Source organism: Urocitellus parryii, chromosome X (assembly GCF_045843805.1).
Source record: "Urocitellus parryii isolate mUroPar1 chromosome X, mUroPar1.hap1, whole genome shotgun sequence".
In the NCBI taxonomy this organism is placed as follows: Eukaryota; Metazoa; Chordata; class Mammalia; order Rodentia; family Sciuridae; genus Urocitellus; species Urocitellus parryii.
Genome location: NC_135547.1, coordinates 118,351,579 through 118,379,420, shown reverse-complemented (window position 1 = coordinate 118,379,420; position 27,842 = coordinate 118,351,579). Strand labels below are relative to the sequence as shown.

General features: G+C 35.5%; 1 protein-coding gene across 1 annotated transcript in view; it reads left to right on the top strand.

Annotated features, from left to right (window-relative positions):
• Positions 1-27,842, top strand: part of Ppef1 (protein phosphatase with EF-hand domain 1) — a 131,136-nt gene that overhangs the window by 43,765 nt on the left and 59,529 nt on the right. The window contains exons 7-10 of the mRNA XM_026396728.2: positions 2,933-3,060; positions 4,923-4,983; positions 15,448-15,611; positions 25,700-25,814. Of these exons, the coding sequence (XP_026252513.1) occupies positions 2,933-3,060; positions 4,923-4,983; positions 15,448-15,611; positions 25,700-25,814 (468 nt within the window). The remainder of the gene's footprint in view (positions 1-2,932; positions 3,061-4,922; positions 4,984-15,447; positions 15,612-25,699; positions 25,815-27,842) is intronic.

Genomic DNA, 27,842 nt, shown 5'->3' with positions numbered 1-27,842 from the left:
CCTGAAGTATATAGGGATAGCAATTGCAGAAAAGGACCACTCCTAGCGTTGATAGAACAAAGGGAAAAGACTGGAATGATTCCATGTTAAAAACTTGGAGGGAGGTTCTGCTGAACTAAACTTCAGCAAGTTGAGAAGGAGTACTGCTCAGCTGGTCCTGGTGTCAAAGAGCTGCCATAAGACCATTTTTTGCAAGCACTGGGTAAACTGCAAACAGGAACCAACTGTTGCTTCTGGGGGCAAGTAGCAGTTACTAGGTTAGCCAAGACGAACAGGAAGTAGATAAAAGGAGTTTGTCCCTTGTCCCTCATCTGGTCTGGCAGTCTCCCTGTATTGCAGGGAGCAGCTGGCAAAGCCAAAATGGGGTCTGCAGAGTCCCACCTCAGTTGCTGAGCTGACTAGAGTTGAGATAGGATAGCTCCATAAGTGGTATCATGCTCAGGTACAGGAATGCAGGTATAGATAGGTGATTGATTCCTAAGTGGTAGTTAAGCTTCCTGACTTTGCAGTAGAAGAGGAAGTGCAAGACAGAGGTATCTGAGCATGGCTGTCTACCTTCCAAGGCATAGTATCTACATCCACTAGTAGAATAGAGTCCAATGAATGTGTCGTGTACTTACAAACGAAATAATGATTCCTTGTGTGGAGAGTCAGGTGTGGATTCCAGTAAGGGAATTAACAGATGCCAGGCAGAGATGGTAGAAAAGATTTAGCTGACCTCTCTCCCCATGTAGTGGAGAAGCAGAAAGGCTAATATAGGTAAAGTGTTCAGCTAGTGCCAGGCACATAGTAAGCATTCAACAAATGGTGGCTTTTATTATTCAAAAGGAGGAAAAGTACAAATGGTGTAGGAAATGAAGTAAATGGCTCTAATGGAGTTAGAACCCAGGGTTTGGACTTAGTACCTAAGTCTATATTAGGTAAGTGACCTTTATTAACATACTTGCTGCTCTGAACTCAATTTCCTTATGTATAATATGGTGATGATAATACTTATGGGCACTGAATGTCTTATATAGACTAACATATATAGCTAGTTGTCCTATTATTAATTAGAAAGAATAAGATTGGCTATTATTGATGTTGCTAATATTAAACAGAAGAGACTTCAGCAATCATTTTTTCTACTGCATCATTGTATAGATGAAGAAACAGTGGAGTCAGTCAGATCTGGGTTCAGATCCTTGCTTCCTTAAGTAAGTTTTTGAGTCTGTCTCAACAGTGTTGCAAGGACTGTAAGAACTAATACATTGCCTGACTTCAGTAAGTGCTCAGTAAATAGCACTAGAATAGCACTATTGTACTTGGTAAACACAATAATCCCTGGGGAGAGAGGGTTGGTTCATCATGATGATGACTATTCACACAACAGGCCTTTCAGGAGAGCCTGGGCACTCCATAAAGATATTGTGAGAACACTGGAGATTTGGGCCATGGTACTACCAATTACTTGCCTTGAAATATTGAACAGTCACTGAATTATTCTCCCTGTCAGTTTTTCTTATAAAGATCATGGTACTTGACCTTAGGTCCATTTCCCCAAGTTTTCTGGAAGCTGAATAATAAAATAAGAGTCTTTAGAACCCATGAACCTTGGGGAAGCTCATAAATAGCCATTCTTATATGACCACATTCTGGTGGATACTCTGTATCACATGGTACAAACCAAAACTGAAGGTAGGACTTCTGCTTTCAGAACTCAAATTGTTTTTGTTACAGTCAGCTCTTAATTTTTATGAGCTAACTGGGAAAATTATAGCATGAATAAAAGGAGGCAGCTGTTGTTGATGCTCTTCACTCTAAAACTTGAGGAGGCATAAGAGACTGTATTTTAAATCTCATTATCTCTCACCTGATCTCTTTCTTTAATATTGTGAAACCACAGGGTGGTTCAAAACAATACAGTTGCCATTTATTTAGCATGTACTTGATACCAGGCACTGGGCTGAACTTTTCACCCCATAGTATCTCATTTTGTCCTATAGTAACTCTGTGAAGGAGGGAGTTGTGTTTATTTATTCATCTATCTTTTTCAATAGAATCTCAGGCACAGAGGTAGAGTGAGTCAAACTTCTCAATTCATTGTATATTGCCATCAGTTCTTCATGCAAGACCTTTCCTTACGTTAATTACTTTATTCTCTTTTGTCAGTTTACCCCATGTTCATGCACCTCCCCTATAAGTAACCAATCATTTTGTGTAGTGCATATCTTTTCCTTTGCATATACTGTTAAGAAATGTACATTATGGCTTTGCATATGTATATTTTTAAAAGATATTAAATGGTGTTGTGTTATATTTCATTTTGTTTCTGACTTAAAAAAAAAACGGTTCTGATGGAAGCACTATGTTTAAAGACCTCCCCACATTACTATGGGTTTATGTAATCTATGATTTCCAATTGTGGCATGATACACCGTGGTGTGTATCCACCACAGGAACACATTCCTGTTCTAGTAGTGGATAGCCAGCCTGCATTGGTATCAAACTCCTTACTGCTGTTGCATCTTCATATGTCTCCTTTATGGACTGTGTAGATATTTCTTTGGGATATATAGTGAAGAGTAAGTGGCACCAGAGGTGGGTTCTGTTATCATTTACAATTTTGCAAATAAAGAAACTGAGGCTTCGAGAAACTTCAATAACTTATCCAAAGTCACATAGATGGTAATAGCAGGGCTGGGATTCAAATTCAGGTAGTCTTGCTCAAAAAATTCTACTCTTAATGGCTATGCCATCATTATTTAAGTGTTTGAGACTTGAGGACATTTTATAAAAAATATAAAGGTCATTCTCATTGTTTGCAGTTTTTTATATTCTAAGAATCTATGAACCCAAGTGGATTGATTGTTTTTTGCTGAAGCACCTACTTCCCTCTAAGAGCTGCATAATAACTGTTTTTCTCTGGCTTTTATATCCTGCGGTTCTGTAGTGTTAAAAGCCACCTTGGTCATCCAGAACTGGTACCGAGGTTACAGAGCTCGGCTGAAGGCCAGACAACACTATGCCCTTGCCATCTTCCAGTCCATCGAATATGCTGATGAACATGGTCAAATGCAGGTCTGTTTTGCAAACTTGTATCTCCTTTTTTTTTTGTAAAGTATTTCTCTTTATTCATTGTTACTGAAAGAATGAAAGTTTGGGTCAATTTTAAGTTGAGGAAGCTTTAATAGAGCTTAGAACTAGCTGTTGAGAGAGTGTGTGGTTTTGGAAGAGGATGGTGTTTTTCAGTCTCAAAGTTCACATTTTCCAAAGGGCTGCCAGATGTCTAGCTAACTAATAAAAATAGCGTTAATCTATTTTTGGGGATATACCCTAGTGAAAAGTTGTTGATTTATGAAGGGAAAAAATATTTTAAGGAATTAAAAAAATGGAAGAATTTCCAGGGAACAAATCTGTGAACATTCTAAAAGCTTGTATAAGGATTATTAAAAAAAAAAAAGGGTACTTTTTCTTTTTTTGGGGGGGAGGAGGTACTAAGGATTGAACCCAGGGGCACTTTACCACTGAGCCATATCCCCCGTCCTTTTTATTTTTATTCTTTGTTGAGTTGTTGAGATTGGTCTCGAACTTGCAATCTTCCTGCTTTAGTCTCCTGACTCACTTGGATTACAGGTGTGTACCACCATACCCAACTTTAAAAATGAGAACTTTTTAACAATAAAAAAAATCTTGGAATGATCTCTAATGTAGTTATTGATTTAAAAAAAATCAACCTGCAGAATAGTATGTAGAGTTTATCCCATATATGTGAAAGAAAATTAAATATACAGCTGGGCATGGTGGCTCACATCTGTAATCCCAATAGCTCAGGTGGCTGAGGCAGGAGAATCGAGAGTTCAAAGCCAACCTCACTCAGTAACTTAGTGAGGCCCTAAACAATCCGGTGAGAACCCCGTCTCTAAATAAAATATAAAATAGGGCTGGGAATGTGGCTCAGCAGTTAAGCACCTCTGGGTTCAACCCCACTTAAAAAAATTAAATATACAGCAAAATTCTGGAAAAAGATATATAGCAAATTGTTTATAGGGGTTAGTTCTGGGGACAAGAGTGATATTAATAAATAGGGGAAAGGGTGTTAGAAGGGACTTCTCAGGCTAGAGATGTAGCTCAGTGATAGAGCATGTGGCAAATGTGTGAAGGCTCAGGGTTCAATTCCCAAAATCCCTAGTACTAGGGGGGAAACAAAAGAAAAAAGGACTAACCTAACAATCATATTTATGTATCATGTTATAATTTTTAAAAATAAATCAAAAATTCAAAAATATTTAAATTGCTATATTTCCTCTTGGAATTCAATCAGATGCTCCCTTTTCCCTGATTAGGAGCTCACAGTGTTGGCTATCTTTTTAAGCACTATTTAATCTTACCACTAAAGAGAAAAGAGGAGATTATAATCAACAAAATTTAGTAGCTGTCTTAGATTGGACTTTCTAGAAGCAGAGTTTGAGAGAGAGATTCTGGTACAAGTGACTTATTGAGAGAATGTTTTCAGAAAAAACCTATAATAAGGCAGTGAAAAAAATCAAGATATGATGGTAGAAGAAGCCAAGCAAAAATGTGCTTTCTAGAGAAGTCTGACCTTAGCTTGATCCCACCAGGAGCTTTCAAGTGTGAAATGCATCATACTTTGTCCTATAAAGGGGTCAGGAGGCAGGGGACTGATCTGTTACACTCTTGTTTCAACCAGTTGTTGTCTGTGGGCAACCTTCCAGGAGAGATGTACATGTAATATCCTCGGTGACTCTGAGTGCAGTGTTGCCCAGCTTCATGGACAGGGATAGGGGTGTGACCCTTAGTAGATGAAGCAACTAGAAGATGAGTTCCCCAAAAGAGTAAGGAACTTGCACAGACCACCAACAGTATTTGTCACAGTAGCTGCTTAGGGTTCATTAATTGATTAATCTTTTTATTTTGTTCAGTTATCCAATTTCTTTACCTTCATGTTGGAAAACTGTTCACGAGCACGTAAGGAAGATCCAGGTAAGCAAAAACTTTAGTCTTTTCAAAAGTGACCATTAAATATTGAATTGCCCTCATCAAGAAATATAAATCCTGAAGATGGGAGAATGCTAAGAAGTTAAAAAGATGCCTACCTCTCTTGCCTGTGTGACACCTAACAACTAGTGAAATCAGTTCAACTGACTTTTTTCTTCTCTTGATGGTATTAACAACTAGTGAAATCAGTTCAACTGACTTTTTTTCTTCTCTTGATGGTATCTGCTAAATCAGCATTAATTAATTTTTTCACTTTTCAAAAAACTGAATTAGATTTCATTGACCATGCATTTGTTGAATACCTTCTCTTGAACCACAGTCCTTGCTGTACAATAGTAGCTTAGTAAAGTATATCTCATTTTTCACCCACAAAAATTTTGTATTGAGAAATAAAAATATCTTGAGTATTTCAGGCAGTAGATCTCAGTGAAAATGGCAGATTAAATACAGTTGGCCCCAACATATCTGTGTTTTTCTCTTTCTCCTGTTTGTCTGCTATGGTTTGAATGTGTTTCCCAAAGTTTGTGTTGAAAACTTAATCCTCAATGCAATAGTGTTGAGGGGTGGGACCTTTAAGTAATTATGTCATAGGAGGTCCTGCCCTTATGAATGGATTGATGCCATTATCTTGGGAGTGAGTTAATTATCTTTGGAGTGGTGTCCTTATAAAGTATGAATTCAGCCATCATCTCTTTTGAACATGTCTCTCACCATGGGATACTTTTAGCCATATGACTTATGTATGATGTAGCAAGAATGCCCTCACTAGACATGGCCTCTTGATTTTGAACTTCCAGGTCTCCAGAACCCTTAGCCAAATTAACTTCTGTTCATTATAAGTTATGCAGTCGGTGGTGTTCTGTTATAGCAGCATAAAACAGACTAAGACACTATAATCTATCTCTATCTAGTCATTCTGAATCAAAGACAGGTGATATAGGTGTGGTTCAAAACTGATTTTTTTCAGAGAGAGAATATCTTTTTTGTAGATGGACACAACACAATGCCTTTATTTATTTTTTAATGTGGTGCTGAGAATCGAACCCAGGTCCCTCCCTTGCTAGGTGAGCGCTCTACCGCTGAGCCACAATCCCAGCCCTCAAAAATGATTTTAATATTATAATTATTTGCAAGGCATGTATTTCTCACCAAATTAAGACCTGCTGTTGTTATTTCCATGGTAGAGGCCAGACCTAAAAACTTATTTTTCTTTAATTTGGGCTAATCATTTTTTTTGCTGTAATTAAAACATATATGGTATCTAGGAGCGTCTTTTAAATAATTTGTAAACACCCTTCAAAGTGGTGAAAGAATGATTGTTTTAATGGAATGATTTGAGTACACATGTATGAAACTTATTAAAGCATTTACTGATCCATAGACGCTTTTTGAATGGTGAAATAGCCAAACCTGAGAAATGGGGAGTGGGTAGAAGTCATTTTCATTCTTTTAGATAGTTGCATTTTGAAGATAGTGGCTTGTCCTTTGTGTTCTTTGGCAAGAAATGTTTTGGGCAAGAAATGTAATGAAGAAATGAAACAGGGCTTGTTCTACTAATGATGTAGTATTTCAATCCAGGCTCATTTCATCAGAGCCACTTATGGAGTTTCAGGGCCACAGATGGCTGGGTTCCAGCCCAGAGATATTTACTCAGACTCTGAATTTTTTTATAATCTGCATTAAAAAAATTCTACAGATGATTTTAAAATATAACAAAATATTTTTATCAAAGAAGGGAACAGTATTCTTTTTTTGGTACTGGGAATTGAACCTGGGGTGCTTTACCACTGAGCCACATCCCCAGCCCTTTTTATTTTTGAGACAGAGCCTCACTAAGTTACTGAGACTGGCCTCAAACTTGAGATCCTCCTGCTTTAGCCTCAAGTTGCTGGGATTTCGGACATGTACCATCCTGCCCTGCTTATTTTAGTTTTTGTGGTGCTGGGGATTGAACCCAGGGCCTTGTACATGCTATATAAGTACTCTACTACTGAGCTACATCCCCTATCCCCTCCCCAAATCTTTAAATCAGTGGGCATTCTTTTTTTTCTTTTTAGTTGTTGATGGACCTTTATTTTATTTATTTTTATGTGGTGCTGAGGATTGAACCCAGTGCCTCACATGCTAGGCAAGTGCTCTACCACTGTGCCACAACCCCAGCCCTAAGTGGACATTCTTAATTTTAATGTGGTACAATTTTTTTTCTTTATGGTTAGTGCTTCCTGTATAGTTTAAGAAATATTTCCCTGATATGAAGATATGTATATATATTCATTAGTACAAAAATAAATACAGGATTAACCTATAGAATAAACCGGAAATGAATGACATTTTTACCCAGAGGGTAGGTACAGAGTAGAAAGAATGGGAGAGGGAGATTGGGTGGAAGGGATGAGGGGGAAGAGTGACACTTCTCTGAGTATACCTTTTTGGATTTCTAACTCTTAGAATCATGATTATGTTTCACATTGCCCCCTAAAAGTAATAACTAAACATAAGAAGTGGGGGGGAAAAGTGTGTGTGTGTGTGTGTGATCTCAAAGTAGAATACACACTGTGACAAATTAACTGTATTACAAATGAATAATATAACCACCTAAAGAAGTGGGGAAGAAACATACTAATCTAAGTAATATTGAAAAATAGCATTTTAACTCTAATGTACTTTGATGAGTTTTGATCTTTATTTATTCTGCTTGTGGTTTGCTAAGCTTCTGTGATATATCTAAGTTGGTATTTTTCATCAGATTTGAGAAATTTTCATACATTAATTATTTAAAATATCTTTCTAGTCTAAGTATCTTATTCTTTGTGAATCCTGTTTTTACTTAGAAGGACCTGAAATATTTAAACTATGGATCACTATGCCTGTATTTCTGGATGTTTTTATGTTTTATCTTTTAAAAATGTTAATACTTCATAACATTTGGATTTTTAAAAATTTTTAAAGATTTTTTTGTAGTTGTAGATGGACATCATGCCTTTATTTTATTTATTTTAATATGTGGTGCTAAGGCTCGAACCCAGAGCCTCACACATGCTAGGTAAGCACTCTGCCACCAAACCACAACCCCAGCCCCTGGATTTTTTTATATTAAACTATTGAATGGGAAAATTTTAATATCCAGTGTTTGAAAATAATTAAAAAACACAGCTGTAGCCAGGTGCAGGGGGGCACACCTGTAATCCTAGCAGCTCAGGAGGCTGAGACAGGAGGATCATGAGTTCAAAGCCAGCCTCAGCAAAAGCAAGGCACTAAGCAACTCAGTGAGACCCTGTCTCTAAATAAAATACTAAAAAGGGCTGGGGATGTGGCTCAGTGATTGAACCCCTTAGTTCAATCTCCAGTGCCAAACAAAACACAACTACAGAGAAAAATTTCCAAGTAGTTAACCAATTTTTCCTGCAACATTTATTTGATAATATTTTCACTACTGATTTGTAATGCCTCCTTCTTAATATGTTTTAGTTGGTTTTTTTGTTGCTGTAACCGAAAGACAAGAACAATTTTAGAAGAGAAAAAGTTTGGGGCTCACAGTTTCAGAGGTCTCACTCCGTAGATGGTCAGCTCCATTGCTCTGGGCCAGAGGTGAGGCAGAACATCACAGTGGGAAGATTGTGGTGGAGGAGAGCAGTTCAGGACATGGCACCAGAAAGCATAGAGAGACAGACTACTCAAAAAGGGCACATGTAAATGCCAAAGCCAACAGTGACCCTCCTCCTCCAACCATATCCTACCTGCCTACAGCTACCACCCAGTTGATCCCTATTAGGGGGTTAATGCACTGATTAGGTTAAGGCTCTCATAACCCAATCATTTTTACCTCTAAATCCTCTTGCATTATCTCACACATGAAGTTTTGGGGGACACCTCACATCTAAATCAAAACAATATATTCATTTAAAAATGTATTATTGGAGGCTGGAGTTGTGGCTCAGTTGCAGAGCACTTGCCTAACATGTGTGAGGCAATGGGTTAGATTCTCAGTATCACATAAAAATAGATAAATAAAGGTCCATTGACAACTAAAAAATATTTTTTAAAAATATATTATTGGTCTTGGGTTGTAGCTCAGTGGCAGAGCACTTGCGTAGTGCGTGTGATGCCCTGGGTTCAATCCTCAGTAACACATAAAGGTAAATAAATAAAATATTGTGTCCATTTACAACTAAAAATAAATACAAGAATTTTTTAAAAATAAAAAATGTATTATTGGGTTTATTTTTGATCTCTGTATTCCCTTATATATCTCTCTACTGCAGAGTCCTAGGATCACACTGATTTAATTATTGCAGTGTAACAGAAAAAGAGATTGCAGATTATTGCCATTGATTGATCTCTAATGCCCTCTTTGGTGAGAGGATTATAGACAACTTCTACCTAGACCTGTATAACTGAAGTGTTGAGATCCCTAAGCCAAGTATTTTTAGGAGCCAGAGGTTATTTAACATTCCCAGATACTGAGCCCAGATTAATGGATTGAATTCTGAGGCACAGAGTATCTCAAGACATGAGGTGTTCCAAAGGTGAGAGATGACCTTAAAGCAGTATTTGTCCTTGCAATCTCACCACCTCATTTATGAAAATCATTTATACCAGTTTATCTCTCCATCCTATTACTTTTAGAGCTCAAAACCAGTTCATAGAACTTGATGGGAGCAGAGTCTTCATGCAAATATTCCTAGTTGTTTTTTCACATCAGCCTCCTCCTCAAGCAGAAATCTGCCATACCTAGCAGCAGGTTTAAACAGGCTGGGTTTTTTATTTTTCTTTCTGCTTCCCAGATCAGCCAAAGTATTTGGTGTGTGTGTGTATATATGTGTGTATATACATACACACATACTCTAAAATATATATATATATATTTTCTTTTTCAAAACTACCTTCATTTATTTATTTTACATTTTTATTCTATGGAGTGCTAGGGTATTTTATATTTTTTCTTGATATGGTAAATAGGATATTTTCTCTATGATATCTTCCCATTTATTATTGATAGTATTTCATAAAGCTTTTGACTTATGTCTACTTATCTTATTTTGTACTTTTATTCAATAATATTAATGAAATTATTACTGCTTATTTTTATTAAATGTTTGCCATATGCATGAATTTGAGTACCTTAAATACATTATTTAATTTGGTTTTCATGACAAACCATGAAAATTATTATTGTTATTTACCTTTGATAAATGTAGAATTTGAGACTTAGAAGGTAATCTCCTAATGTTATTCATCTCACCACTGGTAAAGATGTGATTCAAGGGGCTGGGGTTGTGACTCAGTGGTGGAGCACTTGCCTAGCATGTGTAAAGCACTGGGTTTGATTCTCAGCACCATATATAAATAAGTGAATAAAATAATGGTCCATTAATGTCTTTAAAATATTTTTTTTTTTTTATTGGACGTTCATAACATTACATAGTTCTTAATACATCATATTACACGGTTGATTCACGTGGATTATGAACTCCCGCTTTTACCCCGTATACAAATTGCTGTATCACATCAGTTTCCCTTCCATTGATTGACATATTGCCTTTCTAGTTTCTGATGTATTCTGCTGTCTGTCCAATTAAAAATGTGTTTCAAGCCATTGGGATTAACCTATGTATTATACTTAATTTTCCTATCTATTCTGGGAGTTTTTCCATTAGTTTTCTTGAGTGTAGGTATTTAATCACATTGGCTATGTAAAACTATATCTTTCTATCTAATAGTTATTGCTCTTATTTCGGCTTCATGTCTTATTGCACTGGTTGGCACTACCAGAGTAATGTTAAAATGAAACAGTGAAAGTGGGATTCTTTTTTTGTTATTGATAATTTAATGGGAGAAACCATTATTATTTAGTCAAATTTTAAAAATTATGTTAAGGAAGTATTCCATCCATTTCTAGTTTTCTGAGTTCTTAAAAAATCATGAATAGGTGTTGAATTTTATGAAATTCATTTTGGTATCTATTGAATGGACACCAATAATTTTGATCCAGATTCATAATTGGGAAGTGAAATAAAAATTTATAGTTAACTATAACTATAAATGTGGTTCAATTGGTACTTTTCTTTTTCCAGCAATACCCAGAGCTTGCTTTCAAAGTAACATGTGGGTGGTAGAGACAGCTAAGAGTTAATTCTAATAATGTGTTGCACAAATTTTTGTATATTGTTGCCATTCATTAAATTGTTGTTGTTAGTTATGAAAGTTGTAACCCACAAAGACATTAGAAATGTCAAAGCTTTGGCTGAAATGTTTTCTCTGATATGCAGATGCTAATGCACAATAAAGGGGGGGGTATAGGGAAGAATAGAGTTACTTTGGATTAGACAGAGGGGAGTGAAGGGGGAGGGAAGGGTGTATGGGGGTGGGAAGGATAGTGGAATGAATTGGACATTATTACCCTATGTACATATATGCCTACGCGACCCGTGTGATTCTACATCATGTACAACCAGAAGAATGAGAAGTTATACTCCATTTATGTATGATATGTCAAAACTCATTCTACGGTCATGTATAACTAATTAGAACAAAAACAGAAATGTTAAAGGTTTGGATTATTTTCATATATGGCACACATGAGCAATTGGAAAAGAATTTATATTATTCTTTTATGTTGCTAAAAACCAGCAGAAGGATAATGATTTGACATCGACTTGATATTGAGTAGTTTTAGTTAAGAATTGACTTTGGAAATGGTCCTTTTTCATATTTTTATTACCAAACATTTTTTAAAAATATTTTTTAGTTGTAGATGGACACAATACCTTTACTTATTTATCTTTATGTGGCGCTGAGGATCGAACCCAGGGCCTTGCATGTGCTAGGCGAGTGCTCTACCACTGAGCCACAACCCCAGCCCCACCAAAATTTGTAAGGAATGAGGGTCATTAAATCTATGAAAGGTAGGGCTATATTCAGCTTGTTTTTAAATTTAATTAAATTTTGTATTTATACATACACACATACATACATACATACATACATACTGAGGATTGCACCCAGGGTCACTCTACTGCTGAGCTATATCCCCAGCCCCTCCATTTCAAAATTTTATTTTGAGATAGGTTCTCACTAAGTTGCCCAGGCTGGCCTAAAACTTGTGATTCTCCTATTTCAGCCTCCCATATAGCTAGGATTACAAGCATGTACCATCACACTCAGCCAAGCTTTTTTGTTTGTTTGTTTGTTTTAAAGAAGAAGGGTGTTTTCATTTTTTCTAACAAGACTGATTTCTAATCACTGGATTTGATGGAATTGGTTTGTTATATCAGTTAGTAGATGAGAAAGGGAGAAATGACAGAGCATGGGTGAAGGCAATGATTGGGAAAAAGAAGTAATTTTTGCTTAAACCTCACAGAATTGGTATTAATAAGTTATAAGAATGTCAATAATGCTATGTAGTATAATATATAGTTAAAGTATAATAATTAAGAATATGGGTTTCATCTCTCCACTTACCATCTTGCCCCCATCTTCCTCATGTATAAAATAGAGAAATAGCAATATTTACTTCACAAGGGTAGTTGTGGTTATTACATGAATTTATACATGTAAAGATCTTAAAACAATGCCTGGCACATAATTTATTAAAAAAGCAAGAGCTATCATTGTCATCATTATCATTGTCATCATCTTCAATATAAGATGGAGGGGTTTGGGACTCAACCTGGATGCATTCTGAATTTTGGAGGATGAGAATAAATTATCCAAGGAGGAGACAGAATGAAGAAAGAGTTGTCCAACAATAAACATAGAAATATCAAATAATAGAGTGTTGTTTTGGAAGGTTGGAAGAGGAAATCTTTCTCAGTGTGGACAGATATGAAGTCCAGGGTGGAATTTTAGATTTCAGGAGTCTTTAGCTATGTCTAATTTATTTACAGAGTTTGAAGAAAGGATCATACTGAAGGTATAGGCAGCAGAGAAAATTGACTAACACGGTTGCCTCTGAGAATTTGGAAGGAGCAAAGGGTTGGACATGTCCATAGGCATCCCCATATCTATATCCTCAACTTCTTTTTCTCTTATAACATCTGGATTTCTAAGTCAGGCATGTTTCAAATGCTGTACTTTGTCATGAATACTATAACCATGTCATAAATTCCTTCCTCATCTATAAAACAAAATCCTCTACTCCTGACCATATGTTCCATATTCACTTTATTTTTTAAAGTCTATTACAGAAACCAATATTGATAATTCTGTTAGATGATGCAGTTAAATTTGGGGTGATTTTGTGGTGTAGTTGTTTTCCCTGAGAAGTGGGTTGTTTTTTTTTTCCCCAAGAGTTTTGTGATATTTCAATGTATTTAGTCAGGAAAAGGAAATTTTCCTTTGGTACAAAATTCATCTCCAAGAATGGCTATCAAATTAAAATGGGTGGTATGATCATTAAGATAGTTAAGTAAACTATTGGGCGTCACTGCCTACATAATGAATCTGAAATAAAGTATATCAAGATGCTTATATTTCTAGTTTCTAGCATTATTAATTATTAATTGAAACAAATTATTCTTAAATCTCAAAATCCAATGTTTCTAGCATTATTATTATTAATTGAAATAAGTTATCTTAAATTTTAAACCAAATCCAAATGAGAAAAATAACCTCTGCTGGACCACATTGAAGACAGATATTATTACTTCTAAATTCTGCTTTTTATAAAACATCATTAACTATCACCAAAAAATATTGGGGTTCACAATTTAGAAAATATTTTTTAAATGACCAAATATAACTTTAGAATTTGTTTTCAGACTTAATTTTTAAATGTAATCTTCTCAGCATAACTGGATTGTGAAAAAATATATTTTATCTACATCTACTAACGTCATACCTTCTAAACACACCACTCTAAATATTCAAAAAGAAAGGAACTGTTTGCAGAGAACTTCTGGTGAATGGCCTTAATTACAAATCAGTGTTAATGAGTTGAAGAGTATGTCATCATCTTCTGGGCCATTTCTCTTTCCCTCTCTCTCTGTTTCGTTATCAGGGATTGAACCCAGGGACACTTAACCAATGAACCAATTCCCAGTCCTTTTATTTTTTATTTTGAGACCGGGTCTTGCTAAATTGCTTAGGACCTTGCTAAGTTGTTAAGAATGGCTTTGAACTGTTGATCCTCTTGCCTAGCCTCCTGAAGCTGCTAGGATTGCAGGTGTGTGCCACCATTCCTGGCTTGGGCCAGTCCTCTCTTACTGTAATAATCTTGTGTATTAGCCACAATACCTCAGTGCTATATAGTAAACATTTCTTCTAGCATGTCTACAGATTAGCTGACCACTTCTGATGATCTTGGTAGACTTGATTTAGCAGTATTTTGGGTCTTGGCTGAGGTCACTCATGTGTCTGAAGCTCTGCTGGCTGCTGAATAATCTTGAACACCTTTGGCTAGGATGATGCAGCTCTGTTCCACATGGTGTTGGTTTTTTTTATTCAGCTAGCCTGGGCTTAGAGGTAGTGGTAGTTTTCCAAAAGAGAGATGCATAACAAGGCCTCCTGAGACCTGGACATGAAGTTAGTAGGTATTACTTCCCCCATATTCTTCAGGCCAATGCAAGTCATGAACCTGGACTAGGTTGAAGGGATGAAAAAATATGCTTAATGGGAGAAATGACTAAATCACATTTTAAAAGGCATGGGTAGAAGCTAGGATAGAGAATTGAGGCCACTTTTGTGATCAGTCTGTCACATCCCCTTTCATCTTTCTCTGCCTGAATTGTCTGGATGTCTGTTCTTGAGCTGACTGTTTTGTGGGTAATCTTGCAAGAAATGACTGTGGGTCTCAGTACCTACTAAAATGGGGAATGTAGGCAATCTGTTACTATACAGAAATATCTCTCAAAGAGGGCTTTGGACATTTCTGCTTATGGTTTGTCATTTAATTTTATTGCTTTGTTATCAAGAAAAAAAGAAAATCATGTAAGAAAATTTTTATGTGAAGGGAGAAGCAAATTAATTACAACTAAGTAAAATCCTCTCAAGTGTTTAATGAGAAAAATTGAATGTTGTAGTTTAATTTTTTGTAGCTCCTGAATAGCAGCAGATTTTTGAATAAAATACAATGAATTGTTGTGTTTTTAGCCCTGTTTGTAAAAACCTGAGATGAAAGAAGTGGGCAAAAAGTTTAGAGCTAGAGTTTCAGAGAATCAAAATACCTTGACTGACCAGTTTTTATGATGCTTCTCTTCCTTTGCACTGATTATAGACTCAGTACTTTGTCAAAACATTATCCCAGGAAGGGATAATGGTTATCTATGTGAATGTACCTATTGGTCTCAGAATCAGTCATTCCTCATGGTTATTTGTGGGATATCTTGATATTCGTAATATTTAACACCAGTGCCTTACATGGGCTAGGTATTCAAGAAGATTTTTATTACATGTAAGTATTGAAATGTTGATTTCCACTGTTCACCCACCTTTCTGTCTTTAATTTTCCAGAACTTGTAAGTCGGCTTTTTGAAAGCACCTTCCAGGATATCAAGGATAGACAGGAGTATGTAGGGTTGATAGATGTACCAGACTCTTATGAAGGCCCTCGCCTGGAATTTCCTCTCACTTTTACTGACATCAATCACCTTCTTGAGGCCTTTAAGCAACAACAGGCAAGTGGAAGCAGATTCTGCCTTGGTTTTTGTACAAAGCAGGTGCTCAGTGACCATCTATTGAATGAATGAATTTCCTACTGCATCAGAAATGTATTTCCTTGGGAAAATGTTTCATCTTATGTCAGAGTTACCTTCTACTTTGTTTAACCTACTAAATAGAAGTCTCCTCAGATGCATAGCAACCTCCTCTTGATCTGGATGTTTATAACATTTCCTTTTCTATTTTTGTGACATAATTCACATACCATAAAATTCACAGATTTAAAGTGTACAATTCAGTGATTTTTAGTACATTAACAAGGTTGTATAATCATTACCAAATCTAATTGAATAAAGTTCTCATCACCCCAAAAGAAAGGCCACACTGATTTGCCATTTCCTCCTCCTTCATCCAGGCAACCACTATTCTACTTTCTGTCTCTATGAATTTGCCTATTCTGGATATTTCATATAAGTGAAATTACATAATATATGGCTTTTTGTGTTTGGCTTTTTTCACTTAACAGTAATGATACAGAAATTTCTAAGGTTCATTCATGTCACAGCATGTATCATTACTTCATTTATTTTAATGGCTGAATAATATTGCATTGTATATCAGTTTGTTTACTGTGTTATCTGTGGATGAACATTGGATTGTTTTTATCTTTTGGTTATTATGAACAATGCTACTATGAACATTTATGTACAAATTTTTGTATGAATACATCTTCACTTCTCTTGGGTATATACCTAGAAGTAGAATTGTGGGATCATACGGTAACTCTTTGAGTAACCGCTAAACTGTTTTCTACAGTGGCCAAACAATTTTACATTCCCACCAGCAATGTATGAGTGTTCCAATTCTCCATGGTTTTGACAACACTTATTATTTTCATTTTTATTGTAGCTATCCTAATTGTGTGAAATAGCATCTCACTGAAGTTTTTAAAAAATATTTTTAGCTACAGATGGATAAAATATCTTTATTTCATTTGTTTTATGTGGTGCTGAGAATCAAACCCCATGCCTCACACATGCTAGGCAAGTGCTCTACCACTGAGCCACAACCCCAGCCCTTATTGTAGTTTTGATTTACGTTTCCTAATAGTGTTGAGCATTTTTCATGTATTTATTGGCTGTTTGTGTACCTCCTTTGGAGAAATGCTTATGTAGATCTTTCACCCATTTTAAAACCAGGTTGTCTTTTTTTTTTTATTGAGTTAATAAGAGTTCTGTCTGGATTTAAGTTCCTTATCAGATATATGATTTATGAATTTTTTCTTTTTTTTTTTTTTAGAGAGAGAGAGAGAGAGAGAGAGAATATGAATTTTTAATATTTATTTTTTTTTAGTTCTCGGCAGACACAACATCTTTTGTTGGTATGTGGTGCTGAGGATCGAACCCGGGCCGCACGCATGCCAGGCGAGCGCGCTACCGCTTGAGCCACATCCCCAGCCCCTGAATTTTTTCTTTTTCCGTAGATTGTCTTTTCACTTTCTTGTTAATGGACTTTTTCTTTTTTGGTACCAGGGATTGAACCCAGAGGCACTTAACCACTGAGCCACATCCCAGCCCTTTTTTTCTTTTTTCTTTTGTACTTAGAGACAGGTTCTCACTGATTTGATTAGCGCCTCGCTTTTGCTGAGGTTGGCTTTGAACTCCCCTAGCCCTTTTATATTTTATTTAGAGACAGGATCTTGCTGAGTTGTTCAGTGCCTTGCTAAATTTCTGGGGCTGGCTTTTAACTCAGCCATTCTCCTCTTTCAGCCTCCCCAGCCACTGGGATTACAGGCATGTGCCACTGTGCCCAGCTGATAATGGACTTTGATGCACAAGAATTTTTATTTTAACAAAGTCCAGTTAATTAACTTTTCTCCTTTTGGTTGCTTATGCTTTTTTTGGTGTCGTCTGAGAATCCATTGTCAAATCCATGATCATGAAAATTTATTCCTGTATTTTCTTCTAAGAGTTTTATAGTTTTAGCTCTTATATTTAGGTCTATGAACCATTTTGCGTTAATTCCTATATAGCATGAGATAGGGGTCAAACTTCTTCATTCTTTGCATATGGTTATGCAGTTGTCCCAGCATCATTTGTTGAAGAGACTGTTCTTTTCCCATTGAGTGGTCTTGGCACTCTTGTTCAAAATCCATAAGCCATAGATATATGCATTTGTTTCTGGACTATCAATTCTATTTCATTGGTCTATGCATTTATCTTTTTTATTTATTTGTTTTTGTTTTTGTGTGTTGGTGGGAATCCAGCCCAAGTCTTCCTACATGCTAGGCAAGTACTTTACCACTGAGGTATATCCCCAGCCCCCTGTATGTCTGTCTTTATGCCAGTAGCATACTGTATTAGTTACTGTAGCTTTGTAGTAAGTTCACTTTTTTTCCCCCTAGCACACTGTATTAGTTACTGTAGCTTTGTAGTAAGTTTTCTTTTTTTTTCCCTCCTCCTCTTCTTCTTCTTTTTTTTCTTTTTCCTGTGGAGATACTGGGGATTGAACCCAGGAGCATTCTGCCTCTGTAGCTACATCCCAGCCCTTTTTAAAATTATTCTGAGACAGGGCCTGGCTAAGTTGCCCAGGCAGATCTTGAACTTGCTATTCTTCTGTCTCAGTCTCCCAAGTCAATGGGATTATAGGCATGTGCCACCATTTCCAGCAAGTTTTTTTTGTTTGTTTGTTTGCAGGACTAGGTATTGAACCCAGGGCCTTATGTGTGCTACGCAAGCACTCTACCACTAAGCTACATCCCTGACTATGTTGTAACCTTTGAAATAGGGAAATATGAGTTCTTCAGCTTTGTTCTTTCTTTTCAATTTTGTTTTGGTGGTTTAGGGTTCCTTGCAATGAATTTGAGGATTGAAAATTTTATTTCTGCAAAAAAGCCATTGAAATTTTGATAGGTATTGCATTAAATTCATAGGCAATACTTTGTTTGGGTAGTATTGCCATTTGACAATATTAAGTCTTCCAATTCATGAAAACAGGGTGTTTTCCCACTTATTTATGTCTCCCTTAATTTCTTTCAGCAATGTTTTTTAGTTTTCAGTGGACAAGTCTTTCACAACCTTGGTTAAATTTATTCTTAGGTATTTGGTTGACACTGTAGAAGAAATTGCTTTCTTGATTTTTTTTGCATTGTTTATGGCTTGCAGCTTCAATGAATTGATTTATCAGGTCAGATCTTTGGTTTGTGCAGATTCTTTGGGATATTTTCCATACAGGATCATGTCTTTTGTGGAGTTTTATTTTTCCTCCTTTCTGATCTGGATGCTTTTTATTTTGTGTGTAATTTCTCTGTCTAGAGCTTGTAGTACAATATTGAGTAGCAGTGATGAAAGTGGGAATGTTTGTCTTGTTCCTGTCTTAAAGGGAAATCTTTCTGTCTTTCACCATGGTGTTTGATGTTGTGGGTTTTTCATAAATGCCCTTTGTCATGCTGAAGAAGTTTCCTTCTAATTTTAGTTTCCTAAGTAATTTTATCATAAAAGGATTTTGAGTTTTAATTTTTTTTGTATGTGTGTTAGTTGAGATAATTGTATGTGTATGTGTGTGTGTGTTTTCCTTCATTTTCTAAATGTGGTATAATACACTGATTCATTTTCTTATTTTCAACCACCCTTATATTCCTGAGGTAAATCTCACTTGGTCATGGTTAATAATCTCTTTAAAATGCAGTTGAATTTGGTTTACTGGCATTTTATTGAAGATTTTTATATCTACATTTTTAAGAGATAATTGATCTGTAATTTTCTTTTAGTGTCTGTGTTTGGCTTTGATATCAGGGTAATAATGATTTCATAGAATGAGTTAGGTATTTTTCCCTCTTATTTGGTTTCTTTTTTGGGAGGAATTTGAGAAGGATTGGTGTTAATTTTTTTATTATAATTTTTCATTGGTGCATTATAGTTACACATTATAGTGGTTGTTATATATTTGTACATGCACACAATATAACTTGGTTAATTTTATTCTCCAGTATTTAATTCTTCTTTAACTGTTTAGTAGAGTTAATTAGTGTAGCCACCTGGACTTCAGCTTTTCTTTACTAGGTTTTTGATTACTGATCCAATCTCTTTACTTGTTGTAGGTCTGTGCAGATTTCCTATTTCTTCTTGAGTCTACTCTGGTAATTTGTGTATTTTTAAGAATTTGTCCATTTCATATAACTTATCTAATTTGTTAGTGTACAGTTGTTCATAGTATTCTGTTACAATCTTTTTTATTTATTTATTTATTTATTTTTGTACCAGGAATTGAACCAGGGGCTCTTAACCACTGAGCCAAATCCCCAGCCCTTTTTTATATTTTATTTTGAAACAGGGCCTTGCTGAGTTGCTTAGGGCCTCACTAAGTTGCTAAGGCTGGCTTTGAACTTTGAATCTTCCTGCCTCAGCCTCCTGAACTGCTGGGATCACAGGTGTGTGCCACCAAGCCCGGCTCTTTTGTAATTTCTGCTGCAGTCTGGCTGGGCACAAAATCACGAGCCACTCAAGCAGGAACAAACTTTATTTTTTGAAACTGCCGCCAATGCCCAATGCCCTGTACGCGCCCGCCGGGCCCGGGAAGATTGCCGATCCACTCTTGCGGCCTTCTCCCGGAACCCCAGAGGAAGTTCCTCCCCCGGAATTCCCTCCTACTTCACTTCCCCAACCAATGGGAACTCTCCAGGAGTCCCCAGGAGTCCAATATCCATATGAAATGCAAATCTTAACATAATCATATCATCTCAATGGCTAGCTGGCCTTTCAACCAAAAATGCCATGCATCATATTACTTGGCTGTGGCTCTTAGCAATTTCTTTAAAGTTGATGGTAATAGCCTTATATTTGTTTCTGATTTTGGTTGTTTGCATTTTCTCTCTCTCTGCCCCACCCCTTTTTTTCAGTCTAGTCAAAGGTTTGTTAATTTTGTTGATATGAAGAACCAACTTTTGTTGATTCTCTTTTGTTTTTCTGCTCTGTTTCATTTATCCCTACTGTAATTCTTATTTTCTTCCTTCTACTAACTTTGGGTTTAGTTTGCTTTTATTTTTCTAGTGAACTAAAAGTACTTTTGGATTTGAAATAATTTTTTTTCTCTCCCTCCAGTGTTTTATTTTTTATTTTTTTAATTTGTTTTAATTAGTTACACATGACAGTACAATGATCTTGACAAATCATACATTTGAATCAGATGAGATATAATTTTTCATTTTTCTGAGTGTACAGGTTGCAGAATCACATTGGTCATGTAGTCTCATATATACACACAGCAATAATAATGACTATTTTATTCTGTCCTTGAAATAATTTTTTTAATGCAGACATTTACAGTCATAAATTTCTCTCTGAGCACTGCTTTTGCCATATTGCATATGTTTTGGTGTGTTGTGTTTTCATTTTAATTCATCTCAAAGTATTTTCTAATTTCTCTTGTGGGTTTTTTTCCCTTTCCATTGGTATATAAGAGTAATGTATTTTCTAGTTTTGCTTCTGTTATTGATTTCTAGTTGCATTCCATTGTGGTCAAAGAAGATACTTTGCACCATTTCAGTCTTTTAAAATTAAATTTATTGAGGCTTATATTGTGACTTAACATCTGGTCTATCCTGGAATATTTTCCATGTGTACTTGAGAAAAATGAGTCTGCTGTTTTGGGGTAAGTATTCTATACATGTCTATTAGGTCTAGTTGTGTGTGTGGTTTCTGTAATGTCCGTTCAGTTCCTTACGAAATGAAGGAAGAAAGAAAAAAAGAAATTTCTCTCAGTCTTTGCAGATTGACTCTGTTAGGACCCTTGCTTCACTGCTTGGTCAGGCCATTTACAAATCTGTCTTGGAAAATATCATGCTTATGCTTAGACATTGTCAAGTTTCCTTTTTCTTTATTTAGTGTGTGTTTGACTGCTATAAACCTCGAAGATATTTCAGAGCTCTGACAAAAATTGATTCTGACAGTTTTTTTTTTGTTTGATTTTTCAATAGTTCTGTGGAGGGATTGGATCTTGGAGCTCACTACATCATTGTCTCTGATATCACCCCTAAACCCTTTTTCTCAATTTAGGACATAAAAGGGATACTCTCAGAGTAAGAGTGAACTGGAAATAGGCTGGCTCTGCAGGGATTGAAGCATAGCTTTGAATCATCTAATTTATGAAATTGAATTGAGATTATCCTACGTAGCTAGTGGTCCTAGTCACTTGCCAACAACAAATTTAAATCCTCTCTGGAAAAAAATAGGCCTGAAATTATTTCTACAGTTTTTCATATACAGTGTCCATGATGCATGAAAGCAAACAGATAAATAACAGATAATGGAAACAAACCCATATTCAGATAATGACATTATTAGACTAAGAGTTTAAAATAAATATGCTTAATATGTTCAAGGAGATAAAAAGATATAACATCAATCCAAGGAGCTATAATGGAAAATTTTATAATTTTGACTTTATAAATATGAAAAATTATATTATTAAGGAAAGACTCAAAGAATAAAAGGTTCAACACAGTATACAGTATATTCCCATTGTAAGAAAAAAAATCAAGGACTATGTTTTTTATCTTTAAAAATTGCAATAAAATTCATATAACATAAAATCAACCATTCAAACTATTTTAAAGTACATGATTCAGTGGTTTTTAGTATTTAAAATGTTATTCAACCAACACTATTCCAGAACTGTTTTTTTTTTTTTTTTTTTTGTGTGTGTGTGTGTGTGTGGTGCTGGGGATCAAACTCAGGGACTGTGCATGATGCCAGGCAACTGCTCTTATTTCCAGAATATTTTTGTCATCAAAACCCTGTATCCATTAACATTCACTTTCCTTTCTGCTTTCCCCAGCTCCTGGGGAATTAGTATACCACTAATTTACTTTTTGTCTCTACAGATTTCTCAGATCTGGATGTTTCATATAATGAAATTATACAATATATGTGGCCTTTGATGTCTGGCTTCTTTCACTTGGCATAATGTTTTCAGAGTTCATTCATTTTGTTGCATGTTCTAGTACTTCATTCCTATTTTTAGCTGAATAATATTACTTTATATGGATATACCACATTTTATTTAAAGGATTATATATTTATACCTACATTTGAATATTCATGTGTAGTTATATTAATTCTGTATACTTGCAAACAAGTAGAATATTTTTGGGAAAGATACTAAAAACATTCTCAATAGTGACTGCTACTGGGGACAGGGATGGGGGATTGAGGTCTGGGAAAAAGGGAAAGTCACTTTTCATTGTTCTATCCCTTTTTTTGGATGGAGGGGGTGCTATGAGGGTTTGAACTCAGGGGCACTCCACCACTGAGCCACATTCCCAGCCCTGTTTTGGGATTTTTATTGAGAGACAGGGTCTCACTGAGTTACTTAGTGCCTCGTTGCTGAGGCTGGCTTTGAACTTGCAATCCTTCTGTCTCGGCCTCCGGAGCCGCTGGGATTACAGGCGTGTGCCACCTCTCCTGGCTTGTTCTATCCCTTTTTAATGTCACATTTTTATTTCAACTAAAAAAAAAAAAAAAAAAGAATCTTATCCATTTAAAACTACTTTTTGAAAAAGAAATATCCTTTAATAGTAGCATTTTAATGTAAGAAATAAATAAAAAAAGAAAGGAAAAATGTAGCATTTTCCCTCCTTTGATGCCTTTAAAAGAATGTGAATATTTTATTTAAGAGATGATTTAATCCAAATATATTTACAAATATAAAAATGTCTGATTTACCTGTTTTGAATATTTAATATTGTAGTTGTAAACATAAGATTATAATGCTGCTGAAATATGGCCTTACAGGCAAGTAATAAAATTAATAAAGTGATTTTACTCAACCTAAAGAGAATCCAGAAAAACTATTTTAATACTGAGAATTTTCTATTGTTACAAGATATTCTCAGTGAATATTAATTTAACTTAAAAAAAAATCATCCTCTTCAGACAGCAATTACTCTGATTAATACTACAAATGGACCAGAAAAGCTACAATGACAAGGTTACTCAGAAGCAGCATTAAAAATCACTAGATTAGGGCTGGGGATGTGGCTCAAGCGGTAGCACGCTCGCCTGGCATGTGCGCGGCCCTGGGTTCGATCCTCAGCACCACGTACAAATAAAGATGTTGTGCCTGCCAAAAAATAAATAAATAAATGAATATTTAAAAAAAAATCACTAGATTAAATGTGTGAACTTAAAATAAGCCATTAAAAAATATTTTGCCTGTTCCTTTAAAATATGACTGAAGGAAAATTCACAATCAAGTTTTGATTCAAGTTGTAGATTGAATGGAGTTAGAATGCTTTTGTGGGGAAAAGACTTTGCAGTCCATTAAGTCTTAGAAGAGCAGGAAATTCCTCACTCATCAAGATCCAAGGAACTTTCTATTTCCTCCTAATTCTCACATTGCTACAAATCCTGCTTCTTGTTTCTTTTAAAACAATAATAATGAAAATTCTCAAAATTTACATAAAATATTTTTGGATCTTGGATAAAAAGTAAAATTTTATTTTAAAAGTTATGAAAATGGAAATTTCAGGACACCATGAGACAGTATTAGTCCAAAGGGTTCTATTTTCCCTTATACCCAGAGCAGTATCTGAAAGATATTCAGCAATGACCCCTTTCTCAGCTGGCAATAATATAAACTAGTTCTGTCTAATAGAAATAAAATGTGATTCATGTATTTGAAATTTTCTAGTATTCACATTTAAAATGTACAAGAAGGTGAAATCAATTTTAATAATAATTTATTTAACTCAATATATAAAGTATTATTTCAATATGTGATTATATTAAAAATTACATTTACTTTTTTTCATATTAAATCCTTGAAACCTAGTATGAAATTTGCTCTTAGAGCATATCTCAAGTCAGAAGAACCCCATTTTATGTTTCCAATAGCCCCATATAGCTAGTGCCTGCCATATTGAACAGCCAGCATAGTTTAAATAGTCCTAAACTTTAAAGTTGTGTTAACATCTGTTAAATTTTTGTGGTGGTCACATCTCTGTTATTTTGGAGTAAATATTTGGAATATTTTATAATTTAAAAAGACAGAGGAAGACACATTGGATTAAAAAGAAGTCAAGGGGAAAAATCAGTAAATCTGCAAAACACTTATGCCATCAACACTATAACACTAGAACAGTGAGATTAATAATTATAAATAGGAGATAATCCAAGTGTTTTTTTAAATTTTTTTTTTAGTTGTAGTTGGACACAATGCCTTTATTTATTTTTATGTGGTAAAGAGAATCGAACTAGCCTTGCACACTGCTAGATGAGCGTTCTACCGCTGAGCCACAATCCCAGCTCCAATCCAAGTGTTTTATTTGGGTTTCAAATATATTTTATTGTTAGACTTTTATATAAATATGCTTTCTGTTTTAAGCATTCTCAAGGCTATACACCAAATATTTGAGCCACATCTGGGAGGCTTGACTCAGGAGTTCCTTGGAACCTGTCTGGCTGCCTTGTGAGATCTCCAAGCCCAGCAACATCTACTTTTCATTGCAGGTGGCAGGACATCCTCACAAATGCAAAGCAACACTTCTTCAACAGATTCTGCTTTTTAAAAAAATTTAATTTAATTTTTTAAATTATAGTTGGACAAAGTACCTTTATTTTATTTATTTTTATGTGGTGCTGAGGATCCAACCCAGGGCCTCACACATGCTAGGCGAGTACTCTACCGCTGAGCCACAATCCCAGCCCCAGATTCTGCTTTTCTTTCCCTTTCTCATTCTCTGTTTCCTTTTTTTCTCCTTCTCTTTTATTATTATTTTGTCTGAACATTTCCCTAGGGCAAGTGAGCCCCCTTGCTTCTCCTTACTTCTCTTGGGTTCTAAGGACCAAGAATAATTAGAAATGTTCTGAAAATGAATTGTGTCAATGAAGAATATGAGAATATAAATGTCTTCAGAACCATTCATTCATTCAGTTACACATATCTACTAAGGGCTTTTTATTTGCTAGATACTATGCTAGAATAATCTATTTAAGAAAAATTTAGAGGTTATCCTGAAGTATAGCAACCTAAAATGTGCTCCTATGCTTCACTTTTATAGTTTTCTTCTTAGTTTCTTATATCTATTTCCGTTACTTCCCCCCTGCAGATACTTCATGCTCATTATGTCTTAGAGGTGTTATTTGAAACCAGGAAACTCCTGAAGCATATGCCGAATTTCACTCATGTAAAAACTTCTCCCTCCAAAGAGATAACAGTCTGTGGTAAGTTTCAGAGCAAAATTGTTAAGTTAATATTTAAGTGCCTCATGGTCCTACATCATTTGCCCAACTAGAAAACTGTGTAAATTGGACTGTGTTGAGAGAAGAATGTTAATATAGAATTATCTATCATGATAATACTGTTCCCTATCTTGTCTTTGTTGTGCATACCAGCTGGCAGGAATTAATTATGTAAGAAATTAAAGAACTCATAGCTTTTTATAAAGGCAGACAACATTTTAATATGGAAAACCACCCATGGGTAGAATAAGCATTCTTTGCCCTCTGACTAACTCTCATTATCTTTGTTCCATGTTGCTTTTTCTAGGTAGGCCTCTGCATGCCACTTATGCTGGGAAGAGAAAAACCCAAGGCAGGATGGAGATTAAATTCTTTTCTGCCCTTGGCTGCTGTTTTAGATTTTTTCCAACTAGTCTCTGCAGCTTTTAGAAGAGTGGGAATGTCCCAGAAATCTGTTTCTTGTTCGTCTAAATAACAAGATTTGAGATTTTGTTATCATATAGGCCAGCCTGCCAGGATATTGCTTCAAGAAACAGTACACATTGAAATTCATCACAGTTGGTGCCCAGCATGCTTGCAACTGTCTGGGAGTGGAGTGCGTGGAAGGAACAGCAATTCCCTTAACTTCTAATTAAGCCTTTAGGTTACAAAGTAGTGATTGTTATTTTCCAAATCAATTTTTAGCCTGTGTTTCTCTTACTCTGGCAGGTAGAAGTGGATTTGACAATCTAATTAAACCATTTCCATTTCTAGCATCTGATATTGGTGACAGGAACTTGATGATATAGCAATACGTAACTCATAACATGCCCTGACTCAAGTTTTTAAAGAGACTATAATGGTTTAATTCCAACCTAATCAGGCCACCACATCTCTGACTAGCACACGGTACATCTCAGTATGGGGGTCTTTTATTTAAGGGCTTACCAGGCCTTAAGTTTCGTGGAAATAAAGAACTTAGGATAATAAGACTCAGGAAGTCATGCCAATCTGGGAAACCTATGAATCCAGGACTAGGCTTGCTATCAGAATATAAATAGTAGCTAAAACAGAGAGTGGGGTCTGTTTCCAGGTACTTCTATCATACCTCTAGTTGCCATTGCAGAATTATCTGTGCCTAAAATGACCTGAAAGATACAGCAATGGTCTGGTCTATCCCTTGTTTGTTTGTTTGTTTGTGCTAGAGATTGAACCCAGGTCCCAGTGCATGCCAGGCAAGCACTCTACCACTGAGCTACATCCCTACCCCTAGTGTCAGGATGAGAATTAAAAATTAGGACATCTGTATCCCAAGTTAGAGGCAACCCCATATTTGCTCTACTAGTTTGCATCATTCACTTTGTCTAGCTAATGTTTCAGTTTTCCTCATGAGACAGACTGGAGAATGGATGGATTAAACTGTTGCATTTTTTTTTTTTAAAGGAATCCACATCTTGGGCATTTATTTCCAGATTTATTCTATGTAGCATCATTGGTAGAAGGAAAAGCCAAGATCAATAGGTTCTCTTAACATAGGAATTATTACTTTGTCTTTAAGTAATAATTAATTACAAAATAATAATTATTACTTTATCTTTAGTAACCAATTGAACTTTGAAAATTTGGTTATCATTTAAAATAAAATTTAAAGTGAAACTATATTTCCAAAACCATCCTCTTTTAAGATAATATCAATAAAGGAAGAGAAAATATTTTACAATTTACCACATTTTAATTTCTTTTTTAATTACTTTTTAAATTTATGTATGACAGTGGAATGCATTACAATTCATATTACACATATAGAGCACAATTTTTCTTATCTCTAGTTGTATACAAAGTATATTCACACCAATTTGTGTCTTCATACATGTACTTTGGATATTAATGTCCATCATATTCCACCATCATTTCTAACCCCATGCTCCCCTCCCTTCCCCTCCCACCCCTCTGCCCTATTTAGAGTTTGTCTATTCCTCCCATGCTCCCCCTCTCTATGAATCAGCCTCCTCATATCAGAGAAAACATTCA